The sequence below is a fragment of the Lynx canadensis genome, chromosome C2, assembly GCF_007474595.2.
Source record: "Lynx canadensis isolate LIC74 chromosome C2, mLynCan4.pri.v2, whole genome shotgun sequence".
NCBI classification, from domain to species: Eukaryota; Metazoa; Chordata; class Mammalia; order Carnivora; family Felidae; genus Lynx; species Lynx canadensis.
In genome coordinates, this window is record NC_044311.2 from 158684572 (window position 1) to 158704410 (window position 19839).

Genomic DNA, 19839 nt, shown 5'->3' on the forward strand with positions numbered 1-19839 from the left:
TTCCTGCTCCCTGAACGGCTGTAGCTGTGTGAGTCCTCGTGTCTGGTATCGACGTCCTTTGGCTCTGTGATTGTTTCTTAAGGTTTTCCTGACTATTCTCGGCCCGTTGTATTTCTAAGCCATCTTTAGAATCAGTTTGTCAATTTCCAGAAAAATTCCTGCTGGGATATTGATTGGCACTGCATCGATTCTGTAGTTCAAGTTGAAGACAACCGATGTTATTACAGTTGCGGAACCTTCCAGTTCATGACTGTGGAGTATCTCCCCTATTTCAAGGCCTTCTTTAATTTCTCTCAGTAAAGTTTTATACTTTCGAGTCCAGCACTCTTGAGCATCTTTCATCAGATTTATTCCTGGTGGAATGGAATGGAATGGTTAGAAACTGTTGCTTGTATATAGAAGTGCAATGGATTTCCTCAGGTGGTGATTTTGTATCTAGTGACCTTGTAAATTAACATTCTTTTTTGTTCGTTAGTAATTTGTCCATATATCTTTTGGATATCCTGTGTTCAAAATCATGTCATCTATGGCCAAAGACAGTGTTATTTGGACCTTTCCAGTACTTACACCTTTTATCTCTTTCCCTCCTCACTGCACAAGCCAGAACTGCCAGTATGATGTTGGATAGTGGGCATTCTTGCCTCCTTCTCCATCTTCGGTGGAAAGCTTTGGGTCATGAAGTATGATGTTTGCTGTAGTTTTTTTACTTGTTTTGTGTTTTTACTTCTTTGTCAGATTAAGTAAGTTCCCTTCAATTCCTAGTTTAGTAAAAGTTTTTTTTTTTTTTTATAATGGATGGCATTGAACTTTATCAAACACTTTTTCTGCTCTGTCAAGATGATCATATGGTTTCTCTCTCCTCTCCACTTAATTTGATGAGTTACATTAATTACATTAATTTTCAAATGTTAAGCAGCCCTTGCATTCCTAGAATAAATCCCACTTGGCTATGATATCTTCTTAACAAATGTCTGGATTTGATTTAACCAATATGTTGTTTAGGATCTTTGCATCTGTGTTCATTAGAGATTGGTCTATAATTCTTTTTTTTTTTTAATTTTTTTTTTTCAACGTTTATTTATTTTTGGGACAGAGAGAAACAGAGCATGAACGGGGGAGGGGCAGAGAGAGAGGGAGATACAGAATGGGAAACAGGCTCCAGGCTCTGAGCCATCAGCCCAGAGCCTGACGTGGGGCTCGAACTCACGGACCGCGAGATCGTGACCTGGCTGAAGTCGGACGCTTAACCGACTGCGCCACCCAGGCGCCCCTGGTCTATAATTCTTTAAGGAAGGAGCTCATTGCCTGCTGTGAGGGGTGTGGCTGTTGACCACCTCCTCCTGTTGAATTCATTTTTCCGGTCTTTCTCTCCTCTCCTTCTCGGACTTTGATTACACGTATACCTTTTTTGAATCCTGTGTAGCTTTCATTTTCTTTTTTATATTTTGTATTCTTTTCTGTATATTTAGTTGACTCTTGAACAATGCAGGGGTTAAGGGCACTGAGCTCCTGCACAATTGAAAACCCAAGTATAAGTTTTGACTCTCTGAAAACTTAACTACTTAACTATTAGTCTACTGTTGACCAGAAGGTTTACCGATAACATTGGTAGTCGATTAACACATATTTTTTATATGTTTCATGTACTGTATTCTTACAATAAAGTAAGTTAGAGAAAAGAAAATGTTATTAAGAAAATCATAAGGAACATGGGGCACCTGGGTGCCTCAGTTGGTTAAGTATCCGACTCTTGATTTTGGCTCAGGTCATGATCTCTTAGTATGTGAGTTTGAGCCCCACATCGGGCTCTACGCTGGCAGTGTGGAGCCTGCTTGGGATTCTTTCTCTCTTTCCTTCTCTCTCTGCCTCTCCCCTGATAGCACTGTCTCTGTCTCTGTCTCCCTCTCAACATAAATAGACATTTAAAAAAATTAAAAAAAAAAAAAAAAAGGAAAATCATAAGGGAAAAAAATACATTCACAGTATTGTACTCTATCAAAAAAACCCACGTGTAAGTTGACCTGTGTTGTTCAAGGGTCATCTGTACTTCAATTTGGAGATTTATTTTCCTTAATTCAAAATCTCTAATTCTGGTTTCTGAAATTTCTATTGTATCATGAAATTCCTGATGAGTTCTTAATTTAGATATTGTCTTTTTAGTTTAAAATTTTCACTTCCGTGTTCTAATTCCTATTATAATTTTCTAGGAAAATTCTTTATCATTCCATGCATTGTCTTTATCTTTTCCTTTATTTCATAGAATCCATACATTCCTTACCATGACTCTGTCGGCAAGCTCCAGGGTCCTGTCACCTCCAGGCCTGCTGCTCTTGTCTGTACTTTCTCTTGGTTTTAGTCTGGGGAACTTGTCTTTTGGGATGCATAGTACCTTTTTGATTGAATGATAGACACGTGTGTAAAAAATTGGTGAGGCTCCAGGTGATGTGGCCTTCCTTGAGAGAAGTTCCTTCCTCTCTACTCTTGGCAGGTACCGTGGTGGCTGGTCACTGCAGTCAAGTCTGAGCACCTGTGTGCTTTTCCTCTGGGTCCCCCAACCCTGGCTTCTATCTCGTGTACTACTAAGAATCCCACATTGCTTCTCAGAGGTTTTCAGCATGGATTTTCAGCCTCCTGTCGTTCACAGTCCTAGGACTCAGTAGATCTTCTAGGGGGAGGCCGGCTGTGCTCTCACGGCCCCCAGCCTCTGCCAGCAGCTCTGCTGTTTTCTTCGTGCCTCAGAGGCAGTGATCCACAGGCATGAGGCATGAGATACTCCATCTCCTGTGGGTGCCAGAACCCTAAACACCCAGCTTTTATAAGAAACAGCTGTGCACAGTCAGCTCACCTCCCCAAGGGTTTTCTCTCTGGAGTCTTAACTCCTTTAGTTGACTTTGCTGCCTCCAACAGATGGTTTCTGCATTTTATCCAGTTTTTAAATTCTTTCAGGTGGGAGCCCTGGTCTGCCACCAGTACTCTCTCCTACTTGGAAGCAGAATCTTTTTCCATTATGCTCTGAAGATTCATCCATATTATTGTGTATAGTTGCAGCACATTGATCTCTGTCAAGGAATGAATATTTATCAGAATCTGCATATCGGTCGGTTATAATGTTGCTAGACATTTGGGTGATATCCAGATTTGGCTATCACAAACTGTGCTGCTAGGAACATTCTGGGGTGTGCCACCTGGTACATAAGCATGCATTTTTGTAGGGTATGTACTTCAGAGTGGAAGTGTTGGGTCTGAGATTATGCGTATCTTTACATTTATCAGATAATGCCAGACTTTCCCAGTTTATGTTTACCTGATCAGTGTATTAGCCCCACCTGTTCCCCATCATTGTCAGCCAGGCTTATTGTAGCTAACCTGATGAGAATATGGTAGTAATATTTCATTTTGGTGTTAATTTGCATTTTCCTGAAGACTGAGTAGGTTCAGATCTTTTCCTGGATTTTTTTTTTTAATCGTTTGGATTTTCTCTTTTGTTAAGTACTATTGAATCTTTTACACATTAAAAAAAAATGTTGTCTTTATTTATCTTGAGAAAGAGAGCATGAGCAGGACAGGGGCAAGGAGAGAGGGAGAGAGAGCACTGTCAGCACAAAGCTGTATGTGGGGCTCGTGCTCACAAACCATGACGTCATGACCTGATCATGACCTGAGCCCAAATCAAGAGTCGGACGGTTCACCGAATGAGCCACACAGGTGCCCCTACACATTTTTAAATATAGGGTTATTTGTGGGAATTTTGTATGTGCTCTGGATACCCGTCCTTGTCAGTGATGTGTGCTACAAGTGTCTCCCACTTTGTCCTTTGGCTGTTACTCCCGAATGGGAGTTTAGTGAGCAGAAGGCCCTTCCATTCCTGCCTAGTGCTTTGTGTTCTCAAGGACTCTCGCTCCGCCAGGATCATAAAGCTATTCTAGTATCTTGTGAGAGCTCTGCTGTTTTGTGTGTGGTGTGGGGCTGGGTCTCGGGTCAGGTTTTCAGGACGGATAGCCAGCCGTCTGTGCTCGTCCCCACAGGCTGCCACTCTTCTCTAGCGCACCTGTGTCCTAGGTGGACCGGTCCACATGCGGTGGGTCAGTTGGGGTTCTTTGTTTCAGCCCACTGGGTTATATATAGCCTTAGGCCAGGACCACACTTCCTTAATTACTGTGGCTCTGTAGTAAGTCTTGACATCCGTGGAGGAATCTCGCTTCCTTCTGCAGGAGTGTGTCAGCTGTTCTCATCCGTGTGTCAGTGCCAGCTTTGGGATCAGTTTGTCAGGTGCCACAGGCACACCTGTTGAGATTTTGGTTATAATTGCTTTGAACAGCTTGTAAATTGACACCTTCGCATTACTGAGTCTTCCAGCGCACGGACATAACATATCCTTCCATTCATTCAGATCTTCACTTTATCTCAGTAATGTTATATAATTTCTTGTGGTGAGACTGCATATCTTTTTTAACACATATTCTTAGATATGTGGCATGTTTGTTTTAATCGTATTGCAATTACAATCATTAAAAATTTTTACTTAATATTTATTGCCAGTGTACAGAAATGAGATAGTCTTTCTATACTGTTGTGGTGTCTGGCAGCCTTGCTAACTTCAGTTATAAAAGATTCATAATGTGCTCAGTCACATCATCTGCAAATAATGAGTTTTGTTTCCAACCGTTTACCTTCTCTCCACCCCTCCACCTTGTTGCATTGGCTAAGACTTTCAGTAAAAAGGCCTTTGTCCTTGACTTATTTCTACTTCTTCAGGGAAAGCTTTCAATACCTGACCATCGATTATGATATTTCCTATAGGATTTGTAAAGATAGGCTTTATCACGTTAGGGAAATTTCCTTCCATTTTGAATTTAAGAAGGATTTTAAAAATCATTTAAAATCCTGAGTGATTGTTAAATTGTTTTACTTTTTTTCACCTTTGTTAATATGACAAATTATGTTGATTTTCTGTTGAAACTTTTTGCATTCTTGAGATAAACTGACCTGGTCATGATGCATTATTCTTTTTCTATATAGCTGGATTCAGTTTGGAAATCTGTATGTATTACAGTTATCAACATCTTGAATTGACCTTTCTATATAGACAAAGGCAACAGTGCTTTGAATTGAATATTTTTTTTCTCATTTGTTTCTTGGGTCCCACAGTTTGCTCACTTCACAATGTTGAGCCTAGGGTTAGTATTATTTGCAATGAAATTTTACCACTTATTCAGAGGGCTTGGCTGCTCCACAGGAATTTGAGGGAGGTAAATTGTGACTCTTGTGTTACCTCTTTAGTACATTATCGCATGGGGTAAATGTCAAGGCTGCTGTGGGTGTGGGGATGGACTCGGGTTTTTTTGTCTTCCTACCCCATGTCACCCCGGCCTTGGTCTACCTCCCCAGAGGCCTTGACTCTTTGTTTCATCTCCCATCTTCCTCGGGGAAGCTGTCCTCTGCTGAGCATCCACTAGGGCTCTGTACTGAGACTGTGTGCCAGCGGGGAGGGGTCCTGGGTCTAGGGGCTGGGTCCTGGAGGGCCAGACACACCACTCCAGCAGCCAGTGGCTCTGAGCAGGTTACTGACACCTCCCAGACTGTCTTCTCTTGAGTGGAACCTAGAGATGGAGGTAGGACCCACCTCAGGAATCATAAAGGTTAAAAGAACTATATGCTACTCTGATAAGGGATGTGGTGGAGAGACATTTAATGACATGAAAATGCACTCACAGTGCAATGTTGATTGAGAAAAGCAGAATGAAGTATTGTCCCATTTCTTGAAAATTGCACATGTGTATATGTGTGTGTGTGTGTGTGTGTGTACATGTAACCGAAATAACGCTGACTTTTTTCTGCTAGCTTTTCTATGTTCTAAATTTTCTATAATAAAATCCTGTTCTATTTTTGTATTAAGAAAAATAAATCTATAAGTTGTGTTTAAGAGAAAACTATGATGTTCATTACAGCATTGTGCAAAATAGTTATCAGTTGGAAACTACCTGAATTTCCAACAGTAGAATGATGGTACATTATGGGGTATTGTGATTGCTACATTAAAATGTTAATAATTAGTTTCTTAAATTTTACATTGCTTAGTATTTTTATTTTATTTTAGGCAAACTTTGGAGTCGGAGTTTAAAACTAGCTTATACTCTACTTAATAAACTGACTAGTAAGAATGAACCACTACTTAAACCTGGAGACAGAGTAAGTAACTAGAATATAACTTATTGGAGTGAGCAAAAACAGAAACTCTAAAAATATGTCTCATTGAAATCAGTATTCCATCAGTTGGCTAGACTTCTAGCATTAACGCAAGGGATTTAAAGTCAACAAAAAAAAATATTAAATATGGAAAAAGTTTATAATGATGTACATAAGGTGATGGTTCTTTTTATTCTTCCTCATTGCCCAACCACTGACTCTTCAAGTTCTTTCCTCTTTGACTTCATATATATTGATTTTAATAAAAATATTAATGTTAATAAATATTAGGTCCCCAAAGCTTAGGTTTTATAAGAGAACATTGATGTAACTTTGAAATTCTGTGTGTTCCCTATTTACCTCTTTCTCTCTTCCATATGACCAGGCAGCCCCCTCTTGCCTCACTGCAAAGGTGGTTACGAAGGAGGCTAGAGACGTGGTGTTCCTTGTACTTACTGCACTGCCCAACATTTTTGGCAGTAGATACATGGGGCTACTTAAATTGACCAGAAGTAAATAAAATAAAAAATTTAGTTCCTCAGTCACATAAGGCATGTTTCGAGGGCTCATACATAAGCCACATGTGGCTAATAGCTACCACATTTGATAGCTTAAAGATAGAACATTTGCATTATCATAGAAAGTTCTGTTGGTCAGCACTGCTCCAGGCAAACTGAACCAGACGTGAGAAGTGCAGGTAGACCAGAACATCCAGGATGGAGGACAGGACACCCAGTAGTGAGAAAATCTAGTGAGAGAGGCTGCCTGTGGTCAGATCACCCAGTAGTGAAACTGTAAGTTTCATGCAACTCTGAGTGCCCACTCTTTAAATAGAACCAGTCGCCAAGGACATTTGAAGAAGGAAACCTGAATGAAAGAGAACAACCAAAGGGCAAAGAAGAGAAAAACAAGAAAAGGGGATGGTGGCCAGGCAGGGGAGGAAGAGAGAGGAAGAGGAAAGAAACTTGGCAGAAAGCCAGAAACAGAAAAGGAATTTTTAAAAAATTAGTATTACTATCCCTGGAGAACTAAGATGAACATATTGCTCCATAAATCAAGAAAAAGATGCTAGTAGGGAAGACTAAGAGATGGAAAGTGGGAAGAACAAATAGTGCAAATGTGAGACTTGGTCAAGGAGGTCCAGCATCTGGCCAGTAGGAGTTCCAGACAGGAAGGAGGACAGAGAGTAGAGAGTTGTAAATGGTTGTAGTAACGCCAGTCAACATCCTGGAGCTGGAGGGTGTTAGCTTCAAAGTGAAGGGCCTGCAGCAAAGCTCAGCAACACTCCTTACTGCTTCCGCAGCAGGACCACGTACAGAAAGGAGCCTCTGAGCTTCCAAGGGGAACAGGAGTGAGCCGCAGAGCAGGGCAGCCCAGGAGGACGGAGGTCCCAGGATTGGGGCTTGCTCCTGAGCATCTGGTAAGACTTAGGAGCTCACCCGACTGCTTGGCTACTTGGAAAATACTTTCGATAGGTGTTTAACACACGTGGTGGAGCATTTTAGAACAAATTGGCCAGTGGAAACTGGAAAGCAAAGCAACTAAAGGTGGTGGTAGCTGTCACCATCAGCAGATGTGGACGAGGCTGTAAACATGTGAATAGTATGAGAACAATGCTTGTGCTTTAGAACAAGCATGTAACAATTCCTGATTTATGGTGTGCTTTAAAATGAATCCAGATCGGGGCGCCTGGGTGGCTCAGTCGGTTAAGCGTCTGACTTCAGCCCGGGTCACGATCTCGCGGTCCGTGAGTTCGAGCCCCGCGTCGGGCTCTGTGCTGGTGGCTCAGAGCCTGGAGCCTGCTTCTGATTCTGTCTCCCTCTCTCTCTGCCCCTCCCCCGTTCATGCTCTGTCTCTCTCTGTCTCAAAAATAAATAAACGTTAAAAAATTTTTTTAATAAAATGAATCCAGAATCACTAATTTATTTTTCTTGAAAAAGATTCCTGCAGGGACAGAGACTTCCAGATATTCTTCTTGACTTGTGAGAGAGTCCACGTAGTTAGGTTAATTATGAAAGATTGACAGGATCACAGTGAATGAACTTATTATGAGATGTGGGTGGCAAATTTCTCTTCCCTTGAGGAATAGAGTTTGTAAAAGTGAACAAACACGACTCTTTATAACAAATTCTCTAAAAATGTTTTCATACCAAACATTTAGTCTCAAAGCTACAGGTCATAGTTCTGGTGCAACCACTGTTACATCAACTTTTGAAGGAGAGCTTTGCCCTTTTCAACAAATTAACTTGCTAGAAACTTGATTTCCAGACCTCAAGCAGAGACTATAGGTGTAGCTTGAGTTTTGTCTTAATGAAGTGGAGAGTTGTTAGCAGCCATTGTTTTGTGTCCAAGGGCCCACATCAGCAGTCTGTCCACTCTTCTGACTTACCATTTATGGTTTCAGGCAAACTCACTACAAGATTTGGGGCTTATAAAAATCTTGTTCCATAAATAGCTTTTAAGTTTATCAGATGTTCTAAGAAATGGAAGCTGGAGGATGGGGGAAGAGAAAGAGGCAGGAACACAGAGGGCTGAGTGTTCATCTACAGTGATAGGAAGTAAAATCGATACTGAGACATGTTCAAAAAATAGAATATAGTAGTATAAGCATCATAATATTTAAAAATATGAATAAATAGCAAGAGGAAGATGTAAGATGTTTAAAAAATGTTTGTTTGTTTTGAGAGAGAGCGAGTGTGCATGCTGGTGTGCCAGCTGGGGAGGGGCAGAGAGAGCATCCCAAGCAGTCTCCATGCTGTCAACGCAGAGCCCAACCTCACGACCATGAGATCGTGACCTGAGCCGAAATCAGAGTCAGATGAAATCAGAGCTGATGCTTCACCGACTTAGCCACCGAGGCAACCCTAGGATATTTTTTAAGTGGTTGCCTTGGGGAGTGAGGAAGGGCGGAGCATATGGGTATTACTTTTCATTAGTACTTTTTATCATCTTAAATTGTGTGTTTTTAAAATGTTTTTGATAAAAATAAAAATGTAAGATAAATAGAAGATACGGCTTAAACAGTGGCAGCATGGTGATCAGGTGGGCCCCCCAGGGAGTCCGCAGGAGGCAGCAGCTGTAGGGGTCTTAGCTGAGGTGTTCGGTGCTCTCCCCCCTCCCCTGTCAGTACACTGAAGCCTTGAGTGAAGATCTGTTCAGCTAAAACTTTGGTGCTAGGACCTTACCTTCTGGAAGATACTTTAGGTGTCATTTGATTCCGAGTCCACTCTTCCTGTTGGTTCCGGCACTTCTCGCCTGGACTGGCGGATGTGGGGGGGCGGTACCTCACCAGGGGTCCTCAGCTGCTGCCCAGATAGAGTGCACAGAGCCAGGTCCCCATCCCACAGCCAGACTGGGGCTGGACTGCCTCTGGACACAAACATTTTAAATTATTTTGTTGCATGTGGAATAAAGATCCCAGCCTAAAAACTATGAAAAGTTATATGGTTGAGGGAGTTTAAGGACCAAGAATTAACCTCCAAATTACATTTTCTGAACCCAATTTGAAAAGCTGTAAGATCATCTAAACTGTCCCAGATTCCATCTAGTCAGCAGAGATCCTGAGTGTTGAGAATGATCGCATGCTTCGTGAGTGGGTTTCATGGTTTTCCTTCGCGCTGTTGTAGGTGGCCCTGGTGTTTCCGAACAGTGACCCTGTGATGTTCATGGTGGGGTTTTATGGCTGTCTCCTGGCAGAGCTGGTTCCTGTCCCCATAGAAGTGCCGCTAACAAGAAAGGTAGTTCACTCTGTCTGGGCCGCGGGGTTTTCTTCCAAAGCTGACACATAGAGGCGACACGTCCTATCTTGCCCTCCCGGGAAAGGACGTGTTCTGGCAGACAGGTGCTGCTTTGACCCACGGGAGGGTCCTGCATGGCAGGACTTCGGGAGACATTAGATGCAGTTTCACCTACAGTTACTCATTTGTATGTATCTTGCTGGTGAAAGGGACTTTTAGAAGCTGTAGATGGAGCTAATATATCATCTCTGTGAACTTTCCAGTACAGACAGTGAGCATTTTTTCTCTGATGAATAGAATTTATGATTTGATAAGATTTCGTTAAACTTTCTCCCAAAACCATATGCTTATTGATAATAATTTTCATTTCTTAGGAATAAATAAATCACACAGTAATTAATGTATTGTAGCTCACTTCTCAGTGATAATATTGAATATGCAAGATGGAAATTTTCTTGCATTTCTGTCCACTTACATAACAGCATGTGTTTTTTTGTTACCAACAAATGATTAATGTGGGGAGCTTGCTGATGTTCTGGGTAGCCAGTCCATCTTAAGTGTAAATGTCAGTAATCTGGTTATGGAAAACGAATAGCATTTTAGGAGTAGACAAAGCGTGTATTTTAGAAGATTAAAGCTGTCTACCATTTCAGAGTTCAGGTACTTAAAGTGAGCATTGTCAGCAACAAATACTCAAGAATCCCAAAAGTAAAGTTTTAAATAAAACCAGTGTATCTCAAAGGATAATATATGATGAACAGATATTTGACTACAGAGACTCTTCGGAAGAAGCAAGAGGTTTGTCAAACCTGCAAGAAGAAAATGACAAACCTTTACTGAGGGACACATATAGAAGAAGCATTGACAGGGAATGTGCATTTCTGTGGGGAATAAGTAAAAGTGTCAAAGGTCGGGACTCCCCAGGTTAATATGTAAATTTTAAACACAATTCAAGTGGAAATTTCCATGCTGTTATTTTTGGAGTTTATTAAAATGCTCCAAAATGTCGTTTGCAGGAAAACACTTTGAGAAATTAGCCTATTATCTAGAACTTTGTATTTCATTGCAAAAATACGTCTTTTAAATTTAAAAATGCTTATATTTTACTTTCATGAAAATATAGTCTCTACTACATAGGATTGGGTTGTAGGACTTTGCAAGGGCAAGGTGAAGCACTCTGCTTTCTGTGTGTGGGCCTGAGCGGGCAGGGCCCTTGGTGGCGGCCCCGTGAGCGCCTCGCCATGTTTTGTGCAGGACGCCGGCAGCCAGCAGGTTGGGTTTCTGCTGGGAAGCTGTGGCGTTGCCCTGGCCCTGACCACGGATGCTTGTCAGAAAGGCCTGCCCAAGGCACAGACCGGAGAGGTGGCAGCTTTCAAAGGTAGGCCCCTGCAGGCGGGGGAGTCCACCTGCGGTGCGCGGGTATCCTTTCGTGGCAGCCGAACCTTATGTGGGCTGAGGGGTCTTCAGGAGTGAGGTCCTGGTCACAAGCCTGTGTATCTCGCCACCCACCCCTTGCCCCAGTTCAGGGTCTAGGCCTGCGCCGTTTGGTGTGGTGGTCACAGGTCAGAGGCACCCACTGACTTAAATATGAATTAATGTAGAGTAAACGGGACCAAGACTTCTGCTCCCGGGGTGCTCAGTGGCTAGTTGCCAGTGGCGGGCGGCTCAGCCCTGAGACCCACTCACCACTTGCCTGGGCCGGTGCCTTGTCCGTGCCTTCACAGGTTGGCCCCCTCTCGCCTGGTTGGTGATCGATGGGAAGCATCTGACCAAGCCCCCGAAAGACTGGCATCCACCGGCCCGGGATGCAGGGGCCGGGACTGCCTACATCGAGGTAATGACCTCGTCCCGCTCGGAGCCTGCGGACCCCACGAGCCCAGCTCGTTTCCCGTGACAGTGTGCGTGGTCACAGGCTTACACTTACCCTCTGTCTTACCATCACCTCAGAGGCAGAAAGGGCAGGATGGGAGCTCAGTCAGGTCTGGTTTCACTCCTGCTTGATCATCCCTCCCCAGCTCCCTCGGGATGTCAGCAGTTAGGGGGAGCCTGTGTGTACCAGTGTGCTGGGACACTTGCCCCACGGTGTGTCCTAGTTTCCTCTGTGGGTGTCACCCTGAGAGTCATGGCATAAAGTGTGCTCTGGTGTGACAGGATGGTTAGTGAGGGACAGACGACTGACCACTTCTCCTTTTTAAGTTCTGTCAGCCTCCCATTCTGTCTGCTGTGGCCTCCAGAAGCATCACATAATGGATTTTTTTTCTTGAAATCTTTCAGTATAAAACAAGCAAAGAAGGCAGCACAGTGGGGGTCACGGTGTCCCACGCATCCCTGCTGGCACAATGCCGGGCTCTGACCCAGGCTTGCGGCTACTCGGAAGGTAAGGGCATGCGGGCAGCTCTTCCAGCCTCTGCCCCAGGTGGGGCCGGTCGCCAGAGTGCTCGGTGCTCTCTCTGCTCGTGCTGGAGGCGTGGGTGTTAGGTCACCCCGGCAGCCCCACTCAGGGGCCTTTCCAAAAAAATATATGTGTGTGTTGATTTTACAGAGCATGAAATTCACACACTGCCACTTGCTTATGCCTGGTGGGCTGGTTCAATCTGTGATGTAGCTGAGAGGCAGTGTATCTTGCATTAAAAAAAAAAAATGGAAAACCATCTTATTGGACCCACGTTTGTATTACTATATTCTATGAGTATGGTTTTGGCTTAAGCTGTCATGCATGCAAATACAGAAATGGAATCTTTATGGTTGTAGATTTTCTGTTGGTAACATATAGGTAGCCCCCCCCCCCCATTTACTGTTAAATATTGGATATTTAACTTAGAGAACTGTTATTTTAAAAACTATAACAATGGATACATGGTAGTTTCCTTACCATAGCAATACTGGAATTGAATAAAACTAGAAAGTAAATTGAATGGTGTGTTTAAATAACTAAAATATGGGTGTTTAAAAGTAAGGGGTTAAAAAAATAATGAAATTAAAAGGGGTAGCTGAAGACTTCAGTTAAGATTTGGAAAATGATTTTAGATATATTCAAGGGCCTGAATAATTTTTTAAAAATTGGATTCGTTAAATCAAGTCACATGGTTTTCTTTTTGTCAAGATCTATGTATCCCTTCTCATGTGGGCTCTTTAGCTAACAAAGGGAGCGTGTGCACAGAACCTATTCAGAAAGCACTCATGTTTCCTGGCACAGCAGACCTGTGTTCACCTTTGGTGTCCATCCTGTGGGGATGCACCTGGGCGTTGCTGTGGTTTTGATGGGGGCCACATTTGCTCACAGCCCCTGTGTGGGGCCTGGAGCCAGGTCCTGCCGAGCACAAGGCTGTGTGCGGCCTGGGTCGCCACCCGCTCATGCGTCCGCCACCTCCGCTGGGGGAGAGCAGAGAGAAGGGGCAGCTTTCTGAGGGGGCTACAACACGAGCAGCCCGTGACATTGCCCGAAGATGGAGGGTAGTGGCCTCGGTGCGAGAAATGGGGGAGTCTGGGTGTAAAGTGAGAAGTAAGCGTGTCCATGGTGAGTCCTCACCCCACATCTCACTGCAGAGTGAGAGGCTTGAGCAGCCACCTTGGGCACGCCGTTGCTTGTGTTTTCGGACCAGGGATCAGCATAGCTCTCTGTTTGAATCCAAAATCATATTGACCTACTTTTGAGTTTTTCTGGTAATATGAATAGATAACCAAGATAATTGATGAATTAGTGCATGGTGTTTGGAAATGTTGTGTATGTTTCCTAAAACCCTTCATGTCAATGATGTATTCATCTCGGTTTCTTTAAAAATGCACATGACTTGTGAAGAGGGTCACTCAGTGGCTTAACCATCTTTGTCCACTTTCAGCTGAAACATTAACAAATGTGCTGGATTTCAAAAGGGATGCTGGTCTGTGGCATGGAGTGTTAACAGTGAGTGTTGTATGCTAAATGATCTAATTGTTGCAATGAGGGATTCTAGTGCTTCCTATCAATAGATGACACCAATCCCTATTTTTAGGTGATGTAATTAACCCTTATCTGAAATGAAGTGTCATCATGAGAAGGCCATTGACGTTATCTTTGCCTTCTCTGGCGTGGTGTGGCCCTCTGCTGTCTGCCCCTGGACGAGGCCTGCCCCTGAGCACCTCTGGTTTTTTTTCACAGAGTGTTATGAATAGGATGCACGTGGTCAGCATCCCGTACGCACTGATGAAAGTGAACCCACTGTCCTGGATTCAGAAAGTGTGTTCGTATAAAGGTAACGGGAAACAGCACCGTCGTTGGATTCACCCTTCATTAAAGAGGTCACTTAGGGGGCGCCTGGGTGGCTCAGTCGGTTAAGCGTCCGACTTCGGCTCAGGTCACGATTTCACTGTCCGTGAGTTCAAGCCCCGCGTCGGGCTCTGTGCTGACAGCTCAGAGCCTGGAGCCTGTTTCGGATTCTGTGTCTCCCTCTCTCTCTGACCCTCTCCCGTTCGTGCTCTGTCTCTCCCTGTCTCAAAAATAAATAAAACGTTAAAAAAATTAAAAAAAAAAAAAGAGGTCACTTAGATTAAGAAAACAATAAAGCTGACACACAGAACTGCAGATGCGGGCTGAGGAGCCCCCACAGCCCGCATGTGCCGTGACCACGTCTCAGACGTTGCCTGACCTGCGTGCACGGCCTGGATGACCCTTGTGGAGGACAGCGCCATGACAGCTCTCTCCTGCAAGGACCATAGGCTTCTGATTTTATTCTCTTGAAATTTCCTTTACAGTCACATCACTACTCTCAATTCTTAGTAGTAGATAGAGAGGGTTTTAATCTGAAGCCGGGCTTTTCAAGCCACCACTAGCAGAGCTGCTGATTCCAAAGAAGCAATGTAGACAGAGTGCCATGGGGCTGTCCATGGGCCCTGCCGTGCCCTGCCCTGCCCCCTGCCTTGGTTAGCTGCAGTGCTCCCTGAGCACCTGCACAACCCTCGGCCCTGTCTCTACTCCAGCAGGGCTGGGGGGCACCTTCAGAAAGCCCAGAGGCTGGGCCTCAGGTCTCTTTTCTCCCACTAACTTGTCCCCGGTGACTGCCCATGTTGATCGCAGCGCTGGCGGCCACATGCGGACGTTGGGTGCGTGCTCTGCTGTGCATCTTTGCAACAGCCTTGGGTGGTAGCTGTCTCTGTTTCTCCTGTTTTATGGAGGACAGCTCAAGTTGTGGTGGATTTGGCAGGTGTGGCCCACTAGTCTGTGCGCAGCCAGGACTGAGGGCCGAGTCTGTCTCTTCACATCCTGGTGTCTTCCCAGCACACGGTGGGCCTGGCCACATGACCGTGTGAGTCAGCAGCTCAGGTAGGGACCACAGAAGACAGAAGAGCAGACATGGGAAGAGCAAGATAGAGCTTATTTAAGAGAAAATTAAAGTTGGGAGACAGATCTGAGATTTCTGTGTCTGAATTAGACCTCAGAGCTGGTTTTTAAGCACAGCAGGTCAGGACAGTTGCACTGCCTATGGGACATGGCTGCAGGGAGGCAACAACACAGACAGGCAACAAGTCTGTGTTGTCTGTCCTCTCGTGCACCTGCATGTGTGTCTGTGAGGTGCCAGGGCACCACTTTCCCATGACACAGGGCATGTCTGTGCTCCTCCTCTGCAGCCCGGGCCGCGCTGGTGAAATCCCGAGACATGCACTGGTCTCTCCTAGCTCAGCGAGGACAGAGGGACGTCAGCCTCAGCTCGCTGCGCATGCTGATCGTGGCTGATGGCGCAAACCCCTGTGAGTAAGCCCAGCTGGTGGAGGACGTGGCCTCTCCTCCCGCAGGCCTGACTCTGGGGGGAAGAGGCTTTAGTAGAAGATGGAAGAAACAGCATGGCGACATTCCGTGTGCATGAAATAAATGAATGTCCTGTAACCTGCTGTGACATACAACCCCTGGTGGTGGGGAGCGGGGGGGGGGGGGTACCCACTGGTATCTCCCATGCATGTTTATGAAGGCTCTGAGTTTAAAAGCAGTTTTAACACCATTGACAGAAGATACATTAAGAAATGACCAGAATGTAGATGTTAATGGGAGCCTGTCCCAGCCTCCGTCCTTGGTCCCTGCGGCCCCACTGATCTGGCTCCACCTCCTTGTGGGATTTCCCCTGGCGGCTGATGTGCGCCCTGGGCTCTGCACAGGGTCTGAGCGTGGCTGCCCGTTGGGGGCTGTCCGAGGCCTGCCGCAGGGGAGGCTCCGTTGACCTTTGGTGGGGTTTCTATGCAGCACAAAGCCCTTGACCAGGTAGGTGGGTTTTCTTGTGGGTTTAACAGCTGTGTGCTGCTGTTTTTGCATTGAAACCACCCTGGACCAGAGGCTGGCCTTTCATCTAGTCCCCTGGTGAGAAGGGCCCTGAGAGCCCTGCACCCCTGGGTCCCCCACCGCTCAGGAGGGCACACCGCCTTCTAGCTCCTCCACCCACACCTGGGCCCAGCAGGGCCTCCTCCATCCTGCCTCCAAGATACCAAGAGCTGCTCGCTGCTCTGTGTCCCCGAGCCACCTGAACAGCCCACTGCCAACAGCTTCTCACCTGGCACTGCCTCCACCCTCCCGGTCGCTAGGCTTCCACGAGGAAGCCCTTCGCCAGACCTGATCCTCCACAAACCTCAGACCCTGCCGCTCCGCATGCCCCCTGAGTGAGCTGGGTTGTCTTGTGTGTCCTCTGCTGTCTACCAGTGCCCAGCACGAGCGGGACGCGGGCCCCTCCCCTTCCTGGGCCTCTCTGTGGCAGAGAGCTTGAGGTTTGTGGTACGGCCCTGGGGTCCTGATGGTTGCGGCCCCAAGCAGGCAGCACCCACTTACCGGGGAGCTGAGTTTCCACATCTGTGACACCCCAGACTGGCCAGGGAGAGCAGGGAAGAAGCAGGGGGGCAGCCTGGGGGTGGTGCATGGGCCGCTCAGGGCAGGGACCCCGTGGCCCCAAGGCGCTTTCCACAGCAGGCGCTTACATGCACCTGGGCCTTGTGAGGAGGAAGAGTTGCCTGTAAACACTCCTCTGTCACTTCCCACTCAGCAGACCTGGGAGGAGGGGTGAGGGCAAGGCTGGCTGTGAGTTAGAACTCAGAAACACGGCAGGGGTTAGACACAGGCTTTCTGGGAGGAATTTCCAACTCTTCTCTGCTAGTGATTTCAAAATGCACCGTGTTTTTCATGGAAACAGCCCACCCCTCCGCTTGTCTCCCTCTGTCTTACGCAGGGTCCATATCCTCCTGTGATGCGTTCCTCAATGTCTTCCAGTCTAGAGGGCTGAGGCCAGAGGTCATCTGTCCTTGCGCCAGTTCTCCTGAGGCGCTGACGGTCGCCATCCGCAGGTAATGTGGTTGCTTGCTTAGTCTTGTAAACACGGAGTTCTCACTCCTACAGCTGAATTACCTGTGGTACCAAATACAGCCAGTCTGTCTCTGAGCAGTAGGAGCAGTCAACGCTCTGGAGCAATCAACGCGCCATCCTGTGCCAGGTTCCCAGGCGTGTGTGCAGAGTGATGGCGCGGTCCCCCGGGGCACATGCCCCTCGCCCTGTTGGTGGTGGGACCTGTGTAGCTGCTCCCGGGACTGTAATCATGGGCTTGTCTTCCCTGAGCGCCTCTCCTCCTCCTTGGCCTTGGTAAACATAGCAGCCAGGGCTCTTCTTCCCTGCCCTGGGGAGGGCCCTGCATCTGCAAGTGCTGGCAGCCGTGCACGGGGGTCTGTGCTTGTGGGGCCCTCACCCTTCCTGGAGAAGCACCGTGACCCATGCTTAGCACCGCCCACTCACGGGGAAGTCCCCAGGGCCGTCTGTGCTCCTCCCACACCCATGGCGCTCCCCAGGCCACTTTTTCCTTCCCGGGTCACCTCTCGCCTGCCCCAGGGCTCTTGTCCCCAGCAGCTCCGAGTGCCATCCTGGGGTGGGGGGCGGTATGGTTAGTCGAGAATGTTAGATTAGTATATTCATAGTCTGTGCTTTCATATGTGCAAGTCTTCAGTAATCCTAGAATTTTAACAACTCAGCAAGAAAAATAACATCTTTATCCTTCACACGCCATAAGGTGTTCTTCATTCCTTTGTTCTGTGGTGACTTCTCTTGCCCAACAGTGTGCTTTTTCTCACTGGAGAAAACACTGACCTTTGTTACTCGGGTCCCAGCTGCAGCTGCGCACCCCACCCCCACACCTGCTGGCAACAGCCATTGTATTTCCCTTCGCTCTCTGTGTCCGGAGTTTGGGCTGGCAGACGTGGCTTCCTGCACAGTCTCTGGAGCGGGCTGCCCTGGGCCTGTGCAGGCACGTCATTCTGCTCACCTGGCTGCCCAAGGCTCCCAGCAAAGGTCTCAGCACAGCCAGGTAGAAGCTGAATCACCGTTAGGACCCCTCCTGGGAAGTCACATAGTATCACTTACACGGTTGTCACAGGCCCACCAGATGAAGGAAGGGACGCAGACCCTGCCTCTGGGTGGGAGGTGTGTGCAGGTCCCCACGTGGGGAATAGCACGTGGGGTGGAAACGCTGCAGCGCCTTCAGGAAGACTGTCTGCTGTGGCCAGTCGTGTGGCCTGTTGTCCTCACAGGGTGTGGTGCCAAGAGGGGCTTTGGTGCAGCATCGTCCTGCAGGCTAGGTGGGCCGTGGGTCCCTTCCCCCATGGGCTCTGTCCCCTTGTCAGCTGGTCTGGTTTCGTTTTCTAGGCCACCAGACCTGGGAGGACCTCCTCCACGAAAAGCTGTCCTGTCGATGAGCGGTCTCAGTTTTGGCGTGATCAGAGTTGATACTGAAGAGAAGTTGTCAGTTCTTACTGTTCAGGACGTGGGTCAGGTGCTGCCTGGAGGTGAGGGATGCAGCCGGAGTGTGTCTTGTCCTGCGAGCGGTTGACAGAAGGAGAGTCCAAAGTGCTCCAGGCTTTGAAGGAGTGCTCTGCAAGCACACAAGTAAAAGGCTTATTAACAATGTTTTTCTGTATAAATTGGTGTTTTAATTTGTAATACATCTTTTCAGTTTGTGCCTGCCCTTGTGATAAATTTAAGGTTGAGTGAAAATATGAGGGTGTGCTTGTGGCCTCTGAACCTGACTTGTGCTTGTCTGGTGTCTGGGAAACGGAGCAGTCCCTGCAGGCCAGGTACAGGCTTCGTGCGTCACACACGTTGAGGCATTTAACCTCACTGCACGTCTGTAAACAGCCTGATAATTGGGTTATACCAGCAAGGAGTATGTGTTACATTAGGAGCATGACCCTGAAGCTTCCAGGAAATTCCTGTGGCTTCCAGAAAGGCCTACGTGAGCCCTCCTGCCCATTAGGCCCCGTGCGCCTGAATGCTGGCCCCATGGCAATGCCACAGGAGAGGGTGATAGAGCGACCTAAGTGTCGCAGAGGGAAACTGAGCACTGAGCCTGGCCCAGGAGTCCCTAGTGACAGTTGTGAATAGGGGATGCTCTGTTCATGCCGCTCTGAGGTTACCCCTCACTGCGATGACCTCACAGCTGCTCTGCTGTCTCCTCACCATGCAGGCCTTTCTGAGATTCATGGGTAACTATCTTGACCACCCTCCTTAGGCATGTGTGCACACAGTGCTCCCCTAGGAGTATGTGTGTGTGTGTGTGTGTGTGTGTGTGTATAGTGCTCCTCTGGGTGTGTGTGTGCAGTGCTCCCCAGGTCAGCATGTGTTCACTGGGACAGTTGCGGAGCCGATTGGCCTGGTGAGGGCTGATGGCGCCTTGCTAAGCAGATACTTAACCTTGCACTGTGTTAGCCCCGCATGAAGTGGATTTGCGGCCTTTTGTGCCTTATTGTGAGAGTATCTGGCTGTGAGCTGCGGGCTCACAGTGACCTGCACAGGAGCACCAGCCTCCACTTTACAGAACATGGTTGGATTTGTGAATAAACAAAAGTCGCTGAATGAGTGCCCCTTCTTTGTCTTCCTGATCGCCTGAGTCTTTGGACAGGAGCATGTATTAGAGTCCAAGGG

The 19839-nt window shown here is 46.9% G+C and overlaps 1 protein-coding gene across 2 annotated transcripts in view; it reads left to right on the forward strand.

The window, feature by feature from the left end:
- DIP2A (disco interacting protein 2 homolog A) overlaps window positions 1-19839 on the forward strand; it is a 119448-nt gene that overhangs the window by 64935 nt on the left and 34674 nt on the right. Inside the window, exons 9-19 of one of the 2 annotated variants that reach the window (XM_030330702.1) lie at window positions 6098-6189; window positions 7490-7606; window positions 9813-9923; window positions 11178-11301; window positions 11648-11757; window positions 12198-12300; window positions 13763-13827; window positions 14062-14155; window positions 15528-15647; window positions 17105-17219; window positions 18565-18704. In XM_030330702.1, the coding sequence (XP_030186562.1) occupies window positions 6098-6189; window positions 7490-7606; window positions 9813-9923; window positions 11178-11301; window positions 11648-11757; window positions 12198-12300; window positions 13763-13827; window positions 14062-14155; window positions 15528-15647; window positions 17105-17219; window positions 18565-18704 (1191 nt within the window). The remainder of the gene's footprint in view (window positions 1-6097; window positions 6190-7489; window positions 7607-9812; window positions 9924-11177; window positions 11302-11647; window positions 11758-12197; window positions 12301-13762; window positions 13828-14061; window positions 14156-15527; window positions 15648-17104; window positions 17220-18564; window positions 18705-19839) is intronic. The other variant, XM_030330705.1, reaches the window with a different exon arrangement.